The 13,217-nt window shown below is 39.4% G+C and overlaps 2 protein-coding genes across 4 annotated transcripts in view; both read left to right on the plus strand.

Moving 5' to 3' along the window:
* The window catches only part of kiaa1549la (KIAA1549-like a), a 59,755-nt gene extending 52,962 nt beyond the window's left edge, over nt 1–6,793 (plus strand). For 2 of the 3 annotated variants that reach the window (XM_061036828.1, XM_061036830.1), the window contains 6 exons: nt 191–359; nt 839–936; nt 4,286–4,431; nt 4,521–4,675; nt 4,792–4,860; nt 5,875–6,793. In XM_061036828.1, the coding sequence (XP_060892811.1) occupies nt 191–359; nt 839–936; nt 4,286–4,431; nt 4,521–4,675; nt 4,792–4,821 (598 nt within the window). In that variant the 3' untranslated portion in view covers nt 4,822–4,860; nt 5,875–6,793. The remainder of the gene's footprint in view (nt 1–190; nt 360–838; nt 937–4,285; nt 4,432–4,520; nt 4,676–4,791; nt 4,861–5,874) is intronic. The other variant, XM_061036829.1, reaches the window with a different exon arrangement.
* Nucleotides 6,794–10,318: 3,525 nt separating this feature from the next.
* The window catches only part of spon1b (spondin 1b), a 40,593-nt gene continuing 37,694 nt past the window's right edge, over nt 10,319–13,217 (plus strand). The window contains exons 1-2 of the mRNA XM_061036809.1: nt 10,319–10,795; nt 12,023–12,129. Of these exons, the coding sequence (XP_060892792.1) occupies nt 10,576–10,795; nt 12,023–12,129 (327 nt within the window). The 5' untranslated portion in view covers nt 10,319–10,575. The remainder of the gene's footprint in view (nt 10,796–12,022; nt 12,130–13,217) is intronic.

Below are 13,217 nucleotides of genomic sequence, written 5' to 3' on the forward strand. Positions count from 1 at the left end.
TGTCCCCCGCTGTGAGGAGCATATGTGAACGGCTAGTTCGGGAGATTCTCCAGAGAAGTCCTCCTGTAATTATCTAGATATTATCCGGAGTGCATATGTGCATATGAGAACACATTTCTGAACATGTCTACTTGATAACATGTCTTTCTGTTGACTCAACTTTTTTGTTAACATTCTGCTTTTTCATTAGCAGCCATCACCATCACCACCACCATGCCCACAGAGCCTACAATCCTTCCCACACAAGCCACTACAGTGATGGGGTGACCAGCGCCCCAGGGACAATGAACCATCCCTGTGGAGGAAGAACAAGAAGCACAGGTTACGAGGATATGCACCAGTGTAGCCTACCCAAACCTGTGAGTCTAGAAAGAAGTTGAAGTGTTGAAACCTATTACATAAACATGTATTGATTGATTGATTGATTGATTGATTGATTAATCAACATATCAGCAATACACATTTATGGAAATATGTGGGACTTAGTACACTACCTTGTTACCTACCTCTGGTGATGTCTAGCTGTTTCTAAACTTCTGCAGTGGAGATGAATGACATTTCAGTTTATTTTTGACTTCTGTTTCTTACTCAGTAGAATCTGCGATAATGTATTATAATTTATGAACTAAAAGAACAGTACAATGCTGCATTTCCTTTTCTGGGTTACTCGTGGCCAAGGACAAACACACAATTTTGACATAGTCCGTGAGTGCCGCTTCTCATCCGCGATAGTTTTCGGCGCTCACACTGCTGTGTGAAGTTGGCAGTTTGTGCTCTTTTTAAAACAGACAAAAATCAGATAAGCCAGATGCTTGTTATATACATTTCTATATTGCAGGGTTTCCGTTTCACACAACTTCCTGATATGGGCATAGGGTCTCCGCCACCACTGATCCCCTCAAGACCAGGACCACCAGCCGGGACCTCACTAAGACGGTATCACAACCACACTCACACTCACACATACAACTGAAATTACTTAGATTTGAAAATATGTAAAAGATTACAAAATGAATTCAAATGATAAAACCACGGAACCCACTTCACCTAGTGGAACAAATTAAAGGTATTGACTAGACATGAACTAGAATAGAGCAGCCTAGTGACTGGTTAATAACTGAAATGTTTAATGTCACAAGGCGGGTGTTATATTTGACTCATCATTTGAGCTGTGTATCATCGCTTTCTTTTTAAAGGTTTCTATTTATCACTGTGACTACAGGGTGACTGTGAAGTCTTATCCACCATATGCCAAAAGGGACTAAATAGCTTGCCATAAAAAAAATGAATGCATTAATTTCAGACCTGAATTGATTGTGATTTACTAGCTAATGCTGACAGCCCTATCAAGTATCATTCTTTACTCATAGTAGTCCCTAATCTCTTCAGCAATAGCCTCTATTATGGGTCTCTGCTCGAAAGACTATATGCCTATCATGAAAGGGGTATAGATCTGCAAGAATATACAAATAAACTTTAAAGATTTCATTAAAGGTGTAAGAATAAGCATAGCATACTTCAGATAGCACAAGCTAGGATCTAGAAAGGAGGAGACAACGTCAGTAAGAGTAAACGAACAGCTTTAAATCTGATCAGACCCAACAGGCAGGTAATGTACATGGACAAAGCCCAACATCGACAACATTCTTGAGAGTTCTTATCAGCATCAACACCATCCTAAAATCATCGTTATCAAAACAAAACCATCTTCATCATCATCATCACTATCATCATTAATAATATCATTAAGTTAGTAGGTATTCATGAAAGAGCTGGGTCTTTAGCTTTTTCTGAAAGGTGCAAAGAGACTGCAGATCGTATGGGGTTTGGTAATTGGTTTCACCACTGGGGTGCAACAGAGGAGAAGAGTCTAGTTAGAGACTTAAGACCCTGTCGTGAAGGTTGGATCAGACAACTTTCATTGTAGTGGGCGGGAGGGAGTGTAGACCTGGATGAGAGATTAGGTTAGGAGGAGCTGTTTTGTCGCTGTTTTGTAAGCGAGCAGCAGAGTTTTAAATTTAATGCGAGCAGTAACTGGGAGCCAGAGTAAGGAGATTCAATTAAAAAAACTTTATTAGTCCCCGGGGGTGTACGTGTATCAGAACATGACCTTATGACTTCAGAGGTTTCAAATACAGAGGTTAGATAACCATTGGTTTGTGCCTGTTGTTGTCCAGATTGTGTGTTTCAACTCTATTTGGATACTTTTATTTAAATCAACCAGACCTCTATAATGTTTTTCTGTCCAAAGAAAACTAACACAGTCTATGAGGTTTGACTCCAGATGGAGCAGATTTATATCATATTCTGTAATAAACACTATAAAATAATTCAATATCAGAAATACAAAGAATACAGTAATCCGCAGTCTGTATCATCCTCGTGCTTTGGCAGTCAGATACTTCTTTCCAGTTGTGTTCATGGACAGTTCATTCTGAGACGGTGGAGTCATGATGGATGTGGTACATGGACCAAGGTGTATCATCTTCATCAGAATGATCCTCATTTTCACTATGGAAACAAGCTGAAGAAGAAAACATGGATGTATTGCATAGCCTTGAGACATGGTGAATGATAAACATAAACATACTATAAACAACAAATAGACTTCAGTGAATTGTAATGAGAATGAATAACAGTGACATGAAATAGTACAATATTAGTTAAACATATTGTGTAATGTCAGAAAGTTGCCTTGTGTAGGTTTATAGATTAATACATACTGTCTGTTGTCAAAAAATAACAAGCAGTAATGTGTATTTTATCTACATTTATGTAAAATATGGTATTATTACACAGTGCTAATCATACATGCTCTGAAATTGCCATTTAAAGGGACGATGACGTGAATACACATACAGACGGCATGTGGCTTTGACAGCGTAAACATGTGCTACAACAAAATCACTGAGTAATCCAAAACAATATAGAGATGACATACTTTTCATGTGGTGCATCATTCTGAGTAGATCCATTCATTGGTGAAAAGTTCATCTTTTTTTAGGCTAAACTGTTTTGTAAATGTTTTATTTCCAATGAAAAAGTTATTCCAGATTTTTTTTCTTCCTTTTTTTATCCTAATCTATAACCCACGGTTTGAAGAGTTCCTTCCTTACCTCAAGCTGCACTGATTTCATACTTGACATGCCTCATTCGCAACAATCACTTGACAACACCTCCTTCCAATTAGCCCTCTTAAGCTACAAGATTTCAGGTCTCTCCCTCTGCTCTTTCACTGCCAACTCTGACCTGCACCAGATCCGCTCTCTTACTCAGCCCTACCCCCACCCCAGCATCCCCCTGAAGGCTCCCATCACTCCTCAAATATCTGCATGTCAATTAAAACTGTGAAGAGCCCTGACGCAAACACAAACAATGTTTCTCCATGGTGCTAAACTGCCCTGTACAACATCAGGAAGATCAGACCTTACCTGTCAGAACATGCTACACAGCTCCTGGTACAGGCTCTTGTGATATCACGCATTGACTATTGCAACTCTCTACTGGCAGGTCTTCCTACATGCACTTTCAAACCTCTGCAAATGATACAAAATGCAGCAGCACGACTGGTCTTCAACCTTCCTAAAAGAGCACATGTCACTCCGCTGTTCATCTCCTTACACTGGCTCCCAGTTACTGCTCGCGTCAAATTTAAAACTCTGCTGCTCGCTTACAAAACAGCGACAAAAACGGCTCCTCCTTACTTTAACTCTCTGATCCAGGTCTACACTCCCTCCCCGCCCACTACGCTCTGCCAATGAAAGGTGTCTGATCCAACCTTCACAACAGGGTCCTAAGTCTCTGACTAGACTCTTCTCCTCTGTTGTCCCCCGGTGGTGGAATGAACTTCCAAGCGCCATTCGATCTGCAGAGTCCCTCTGCACCTTTAAGAAAAAGCTAAAGACCCAGCTCTTTCATGAATACCTACGATGATGATGATGACGATGGTTTTGATATTATTGATGATAAGGAGGATTTTAAAATGGTTTCTATGCTCTTAAGAACTGCTGTCGATGTTGTGCTTCGTCTCTGTGCATTGATGAACCGATTGTTGCTGACAAAGTTGATGAGGAAAGTCCCAGCCTTCTTGGTTTTGATTGGTCAGTGAGGAGGGAGTGACTTTGACTAGTGCAGCAGTGTTTCAGAAGTTAAAATAATGTATAGTGTGAGTGTTTTGAGCACATCAACATCTGACACCAAGTGTGTTTTTGCACGTAGGACCTGAGCACTGAAAATACTGAATGCTAGACACAGGCTTTACTGTGTGTTAATCTCTTCTCTCCAGTTCCACCCCTGATGTCAGTCTCAAACCTCGAGTGTCTGAGGCCTCAGACCTGCAGGCCCAGCAGCTCAGTGTTGCCCCGTTTCTGCCACTGTCTCGGACCCCATTCCCAGCTGTCACTGTGGACCAGTCCATCACCAACTACTCAGGTTTGACTGTCATTTGTTGAAAAGCAATCAAAAGCTATTATGATATAGCCACTTCATGTATTTAATAAATCCATCCATCTCATTGACAGGAAACCCAATAACAGCAGTCTACGCTATATCAGCCAATCGCTCTGGTTACTCGGACTACTTTGTCATGTCACCACCATCCTCATACCGTAGCCCATCCTGGATGTCCTACCCACCTGAACAGGAAGACCTGCCGCGGCAGTGGAGCGACACACCAGTGAGTCACACAGCTCCTCTATAATTTAATCCAAAACATGACAGGCTGCAAACACTTTATATAACAGTATTTTATTTATTTCAAACTATGAGGCAGTCCCTCTTCTCTCCCTTCAGAACTCACGTCATCTTGAAACCATCTGTTGAAGTTGTCTGCCTGACTGAGAGGAAACAGCCAATATCTCGGTAGGCCATATAACCATGTTTTTAGTGAGTGGAAATTCTGTGTTACTTTTCATTTTTTGGTTATACATGTTGGAATGTTATTTTCATTCTTAGGACAGCATATAATATACAACATAAATAATAACATAATTAATTAAGAGGAGGAAAAATTATTTTTTGAGAAAAACAGAATAAGGAAAACTCAAGCACATTTAAATGCACTGTATAAAAATTCAGCTTCCGGGGTGCTCTATATCAAACTAAAGACAAGAGATGACGTCGAGGCTGGCGGCGAATCATGGGATTGTTCTTCGCTACTCCTTCCCCACCCCCCATGAATAACAAACTCTGAGTTGATTGTTGTCAAGCCATACAAGCAAAACAGACCTGAGAAAGAATAAAATGTTTACCGACGAGCTAATGTATACATGTATAATTTATATTAGGTGTTTTTTTATCACAGCAGCACATACAGCAACAGTGTGGAAGCTTTCAGTAGCACTTCCTGCTTCCTTTTCTCGTAATCTTTTTAGATAAACTGTGATGTTTGCTCAATCGCACAGTATCGCCCCAGGGGGCTCTCAATAACGTCGAGGCTGGCAGAGAATCATGGGAGTGATTATCTCTGCTACTCCCCATGAAAACAAACTCAGAGTTGAGCGTAGTCAAGACGAACGGGCGAAACAGACCGGAGGAAAATAATCACTGAAGATGTATCCAAGTATAACTTACATCACATCTTTTTTCAGCAGCACATACAATAACAGTGCGACAGCTTTCATTATGCAGGGGTCTTTGACGTCACATCTGGTGTTTCCAGGGCAACGATAACCATGTTGTGTCTGTCATGGCGGTGGCCACGTGGAGACATGTCCCGTTACAAATATTAAATTACCGTTTTCTCTGGTATATATAATAGTTGGAAGGTTGGAAAACAACTGTTTGGCAACAGTTGTTTCCTCTGTTTTGAACTCTCCATTTCACCTTTAATGTCTTTACATGTCAGTCATATGTGCTCACTGTGTCTTTCTCCAGGTGTCTCTTTTGATGAGAAGAGGACCTCTCCTCACCAAAGTTCTCTGGAACTTACCCTTCCTTAACTTTAGCCAGGCCTTTCCTATTTATTTCCTGCTTCCTCCCCAGCTCTGCCCTGACCTTTGCTTTTTCTCTCGCTGCCCACATAAGTTGCATCTTAAAACAATTCCTCCTGTGCTCCTGTGCCCTAAAAGCCCCTTTACCTTCTTTAATATTTTTAACAGTGCAAATGCTCAGCCATAAATCTCTGGATATCTGTATTCTCTTTGCTCCTTGAGCACCTGGCCTCACTGCCCCTTACTGCCTCCCTGTCACCATTTCCATGTCGGCAGCCGCCACTTTACAGTAAGAGCCTCGTCACACTGCTGAACTGAACAGTGCTCAGCTGAGCTGCATTAATCTGGGTTGTGCCTCCCTCAGTAATAACAGTGTGCAGTGTAGATGAACAGGGGGAATACAGCGCAGTATACAGTACCATGCAGAGGGGCAAGATGGGCCTTTCAACCAGTTATCAGCAATTGTTGTACAGTAACAGCCATCTGCACAGCACATAATGGCACACAGGGCTGTGTTATCAGTACGGCAGTGCTCCAGCAATGGCCAGTGTTCTACTCCTCTGAAATGGACCGGACCATCCTGGACTTCCCCTAAGGTCCACCATAAAGCCAGGAATGCTGGAATGACTTAAAACTGTGCTTTTTGATTAATCCCAATTCCTATGTAAACCTTCTACAGCCAGTTATTATGTATTTTAAACTTGACTAAGAAAAAAAGTAAAAAAGCAAAAAAATGTATTGAGCTTACTCAATTTTTGTTTTTGGATATTTGTGTGATTTTGTCCTTTACTTTTGTGCATTATAAATGGTTTCTCGTATAAAAAAATTATATGTGAGTGTTTACCGTTCACTCACTGACTTCAAGGCAAAAATAAACATATATATATAAACATAATTTTCTTTTATGACAGAGAAATCAGCAGCTTAATGTGTGTGATTATGATAGCATTTCTGTTACTTTTAAAAGAAAAGAATAGCTTCAAACATTTTTTTTTATCAGATTCAGAAATGAAAACAACAATAAGTAACTATGTTTTTTCCATCATCTGATTATGAAGTTTTTGTCTGATAACCATTAGGCAGACCTGGGTCAAATGTATTAATTGAAATCCTTCCTAAGTAGAGTTCTGTCTGCAAGGTTCTTTGACTTTACACATAAGATAAAATATCACTAAAATACACCTTGGGTTTTAACTGATTTCAATTCGGGTTTGGCTCAGGTCTGTTACAATGATGTGAAAACATGTGTTTTCTTAAAAAAAAGTTCTTACTTGAAAGTTGTCTACTGTATTCTACTGTATACGGAAATTTGACTCTGGGTTCATTTGATCTTAACAGAGAGGGTTAATTATTTGGGCGTAATCCAAATTCCACCCCTCTGCCCCTTCCACTTGGCCCTGTCCTTATATTTGACTGATGCTATATAATGTATCATTTATTTTGGGGTTGTGGTCATGGTGTTGGAAAAAAGCCCACTGTTAACTGTTTTCAGGCAGACTTCAAAGTTGCCAGAATGCTTTTCAAACTAAAGTATTTTAGCAACAAAGAAATCTCTTATTTCATGGAACAAGTCCAAAACTTTGCAAATAATCAAGCAAATATTTTAAAATCAGGGGTAGGGCAAAGGGGGGATTGGAATTTGACCATAGCCACTAGACTATGGGGTTGTAGTGAACTAGGAACTTGCCAGGCTCAATGAGCCAAATACGTTACAGTTAAATGTATAATTGTAAATATAAAATTATTTAATGAAGAGAATTATGCAAGAACTGTGGGTGGGGAACTTCACCTGACATTATCATTAAGCCTTCATATATTGTCATTTGTACTGAATTTATGATGGATGGACTATTTTGAATTGACTTTTTGAAAGATGTACAAATTTGAATATAATCTGTGTCCTAATTGTCCATAATTAAACATAACAAAGATATATTCACATAAATGACAAATTTACACACACACACACACACACACACACACACACACACACACACATGCACGCAGATAATACACAAATAAAAGACATTATAGAGAGACAGTAATGCTAACAGAGAGTTTAACATGAACTAAGCACTTTTACAGGTTTTAAAACCTTGACACACAGAGCAGAATCAATGCAACACTTTTGAAAAGACTTGAAAATATATATTCTATACATCTTGATTATATGAGGAATGACTTTCCATTAAAGGGAAGGACTGCAGCAAACATTGACAACACAAAGTAGATGTACAAATCAAACAAGAAAACCAAAATGAAGTATAATGGAATATTATGATTTTATTTCATTATCATGAAATACAGTCAGTGGTAAGATATTAGGCAAATGCACTTTTGGAAATATGGGAAAAAATTGTGTCAAACTGTTGTTGAGGTTGGTCAAAGTATTCTTATGAGAGTTTGATTGGTTAATGGAAACAAGGAACTGTTATTGATATTCAAACAATGTTAGTTGAATGTGCTCCACACACAACAAATGTGTATTTATAAATTGTGCTATGCACCAGATTCATTATTCAAGAAAAAGATGCACAGTCCCTAATAATAACTAAAAAGTGGTGTATGATGGGTTTAGTTTAACTATAGAATCTTAGAAAGTATTCCCTTTCAGGACACCCGTGGACAAGAAAGAGGGAAACACACACCCAACAACAGTCAAACCTAAGCCATCTGCAACTTTGCATGGGGTGACCCCACACATACTAACTCAACATATTAACAAAATACATTTAATAATAAGTCACAAAAGACAAGTATTTTTCTTAATATGTACACATAGAACATTTTCCACTTTTAAAATCTAAATTTTTGGGAAAGAGTGAAGATATGAGATGACAGTACTGGATCATTATTAGAGCACTATATATGTATAGTGTTTTATCATCATCAATGACTTATGGAACCATCATCACATTTTTATATTATATTCAGTGTATGAACCCAGTTGAAGAAAACACACCTCCACTATTGTTCCTCATTTCATTTTACTCCATATTAAATAGAGGGGGGGGGTTGGTTTTCTTTTAAAGCAGTGATTCAAAGGAGATGCTATGCTTTACGTTTATGTACAATGTTTGTGCTTTACACGGGTAGCGGCGACATGCCTTTATTGACGATGGACTCTGAGATGGACCGACTGTCAGTAGATTTTTATTCTGCCGTTTGAGCCATGTCATGATGCTGTGTCATCATGGCAGCGCTAATGATGTCACACTATTGTCACTAGAGTGTTGTGAAATCAAAGTGACCAAAACAATGAATGATGTTGGATGTAGTTATGCAGAAAACTTTTTGGTGAATTTAAACAATAAAGACTAAAGACTATTGGCTTGCATGTTTTTTTTTTTTTTTGTGTGTGTGTGTGTGTGTGTGTGTGTGTGTGTGTGTGTTTGTCTGTGTGTGTCTGCGTGTGTAATGTTTTGACTTGTTTTAATAATAAAACATCTTTAATTGGATGGTGCCTGGTTGATATGCTTTGCAGACATAGAGTAGATTACTGCCTTTGAACCACTAGAGGGCAGCAGACACATACAGCTGAAGCCGTGTCTTAAGCTCTCCTTGACACACAAGTTCTCCCCCATTTAGAAGTGCTCCAAGAAATGACTTGTCCATTAATGATTGAAGATTGAAAGATTGAAACGACTCTCTTTAAAAGTTAACCAGTTCTATAATGTATAAAAATATTTAACAAGGGATAAAAAAATTGCAAAACTGACTAACAGCAAATATTTGCCCCAAATGGCTTCTTACAGTAATGACTAAAAGTCAGTTTTAGAACTATACATTTCAATATAAATTAAAGGGACTAACTACCAAAGTTATAGGTCTACAGATTTTGAAAAATGTGTTCCTTGAAACTGTACTTGAAACGGAGGAAGGCACCGCTGACGTGATTTGGTCTGTTTTAGTTTCATATTTCAGAGTTTAGATTTCTTTATCCTGTTTCAGTTTTCATTCTTCCCTGGTGCTCGTTTCATTTACAAAGTAGGTGTGGATGAAGTAAAGGTAATCTGACGACACCTACTGGCCGAAAACACACAGTGGGACTCAGTGTGTGTGTGTGTGTGTGTGTGTGTGTGTGTGTGTGTGTGTGTGTGTGTGTGTGTGTGTGTGTGTAGAAATGAAGAAAGTTGACTGCCTCTTAAAGTAGGCTACACAAGCTGTAGGACCTACATGCAAAAGTCAATGTGACACATAAAATGACAGCAGTTTATTACGTCATCATTGTAAGAGTTAAGAATACAAATCCTTTAAAGTAAAAGTTGAGCACAGTGAAATCCAAACAGAGACAAAGGGAGAGTGAAGGCTAGTGTGTGTGTGTGTGTGTGTGTGTGTGTGCTAGGGGGTTGGCTTTTATTGATGTGTGGAAGGGCAGATTGAAAGTTCCCTCGGTTCACTTTAAGGAGACACTGACTCTCACTCACACCACACGTTGAAAACAGCAGCAGCAAACACGCACTCCCTCCAGTTACAGGATGGACTCGTCTCCTTTCCTATAGCCTACCTTTAACTCTGACTGTGACGCTTTTGAAGTCTGCTAGGAGTTCAGGGTTCCGAACGGATCCAGTGTCCGATGTTTCGCTCCTCTACCTGGCTTTTACTTTGATTGAACTATCCCCTCATTTTTTGAGGGGGCTCTGAGATGAGAATGTTTTTTCAGCTGCTGCTTTTGCATTTCCTCTCGAGTTTCGTATGCAACGCCGTGGCTTTCGTCGAGGAGCCCTCCGGAGGCAGGTCGGACGGGTACTGCGGGCGGATCCTTCGGGCGCAGACTCAGGCGACCCGGAAGGAGGGCCACCATGAGTTCAGGCTCAGAGTGGAAGGAGACCCAGAAACCTACCAGCCTGGTCTCAAGTACAGAGGTAGTGTTTAGTCAATCAGCGCAATAAGTGCACCAAGTAGCCTAAATGTGTATCACATGTAAAAGTATGTTTGATGCAGGGGCAGTTCTAGACCACTTTTACTGAGGGGGCCAAACTGGGGCCAGTAGTTTTGTCAGAGGGGAACATTAAACCCAGGTGAAAAATAGACAAAGATAATCACTTTAAAAAATATATAAATATTATGCCAAATAATAGCACACATCATTAAATACCATGATTTATATTTGTTTCAGTAACAGAATTTAATACTAAATTGTGAGTCAAATACTGTGTATGTGTTATTAGGGGGGGCTCTTCCTTTTGGAGGGGTGGCCACAGGGGGGACCAAGATCAGTGTTACAGGGGCACTGGCCTAGAACCGCCCATGGTTTGATGTAAAACTCTTCTCAGAGTAGACTACTGCTTCTGTCCTACCACCTTACACATAGTAATCGACACAGTTAAACACAAAGAAATTGCAGCTGATAGGACTCTGTTTCAAAAGTCAGCCAGCCTGCTACGGATCCCAAAGAAGGCTTATGAGAAGCTTTGCCATACTTGGTGATTTGACATTTTATCTATTCACTTCCTCTGCTCTTCCTGCAAACAATGATGACAGACACACAAGCTCACACACAAACACACTCGACTCACTGGCTCACCATTAGGCTACATTCTTAAACCTGTTTCTCAACTCAAATGCCCAAAAAAATGTATTTTTATTAAAAATGTATTTAAGACATTTTTTGATGTGATAGGATGGATTTACAGTAACACTCGAAAACATGGATCCACATTAAATTTGTTTTTCAGATAATAGTCTAGAGGTGTGATGCAGCTATCATGATCCATTTTTTAAAATTTGATCAGCTTGCCAATAAAAAGTAAGTTATTCCAAAAGCCCTAACAGCCTTAAAGTGACATTAAAGTTGACCTTTTGAAATCAGGATAAGATTTACCAGTTAGTATGAAAATGCAGTTTAAGGACACAGGGGTGAGCTGTGAGACTAAATTGCATCCACATGTAATTAATTTCCTGGCCTGATCCTGCTCCCCCTGCATGACTTAATTGGCTCTCTTTTATTTTAGTACAAGATTGTAAGCCTCTTTTTATGTGTGCTTCCCTTGCATCATCCAGTGGTATCCTATGTCATTTAGCATGAAGCATCAGTGTAGACTATGTGCCTCTTCTCTCTGGATTATAAACACAATCTCCTCCCTTTATAGTGGTCCTCCTGGCAACCAGCCCGAATTATTTCAGAGGTTTCACCCTCATCGCATTAAAGGAGGGCAGAGAAGGCACCACAGATGATGACTACACAGGCCAGTTCCAGGTAAGGATGAATGGAGTTGCAGAAGAAAGGATTGCTGCATACTAATTGTGTTCTCTTGAATCCATATCAGTTTAGCTGTAATTGAACTTCTGAACTGGAAATTTAAGGATACTGATACGACACAGCAACCTTTGATGAACCTAGAAACTGATCTTTCATATTGTTGTGGAGAGGAAGAGACTTTGCTTGGGGGGGGGGGGGGGGGGGGGGTGTTATATACTGTATAGTCTTGACCTGCACCTCAGTTGCAGATATATCATTCATGTCTCTTAAGAAGGAGAGAGGGAAGGCAGATAAAAGAGATAAACAGAGAGATTTGGAGAGAATTGAGATGTTTGTTTCAGGAGTAACACAGCTCACACTGTGAAGCACAGAGTGCCCCTAAGGAGAACCAGACTTCCTCAATTAACTCCTGCTTGCTGTAAACAGGAACACACATCCGTAGCTGTGTTTTCACATGTTGATCCTAGCCACATTCTTAACTTACTAAACAGAGCAAGATGATGCCTTTAGAAAGCCAATAGTTTGACCAGAGACTGAAAAGACGTTTTCTTATTGGTTCCAACATCCCCGACTTTGAAACATAATCATTTCAAAATGTTCACAGCTGCTCTCCTTGCATGCATAATCAGAGTGAGTCATCTTTAACTAAACTTCTGGGATTTCAATTTAACAGTTATCAATCATTCATTATTTGGCTAAGGTTTTACAATTATACCTTTTTGATTTGAGGTAACAATCAGGCAGACTTGAATATTTGATGTACTTATTTACATGTATACTAACAGAAGTAAAAACAATAAGAAAAGGCAGTTTTTTTTTTAAACTTTACTTTCTTTTTTGAACACGCTTAAGCACAAACATGCAGGAAGTGCTTCACACATTCCTGCCCCGGTTTTTCATCATTAGACTTGAAAGTAGCCAGCAGCAACCTGAATTGTGACAGTAAGTAAACATAACCAAGAATGATTTCAAATGTTCTTATAAGATTAAGAGTTCACAGTAATTCTCCAAATATATGCCAAATGCTAACATCAAAATCTCTTCACAGATTTCAACAGAAAACACTTTTCTCTAGTGTACTGACT

Source organism: Labrus mixtus, chromosome 4 (genome assembly GCF_963584025.1).
Source record: "Labrus mixtus chromosome 4, fLabMix1.1, whole genome shotgun sequence".
Taxonomy (NCBI): domain Eukaryota; kingdom Metazoa; phylum Chordata; class Actinopteri; order Labriformes; family Labridae; genus Labrus; species Labrus mixtus.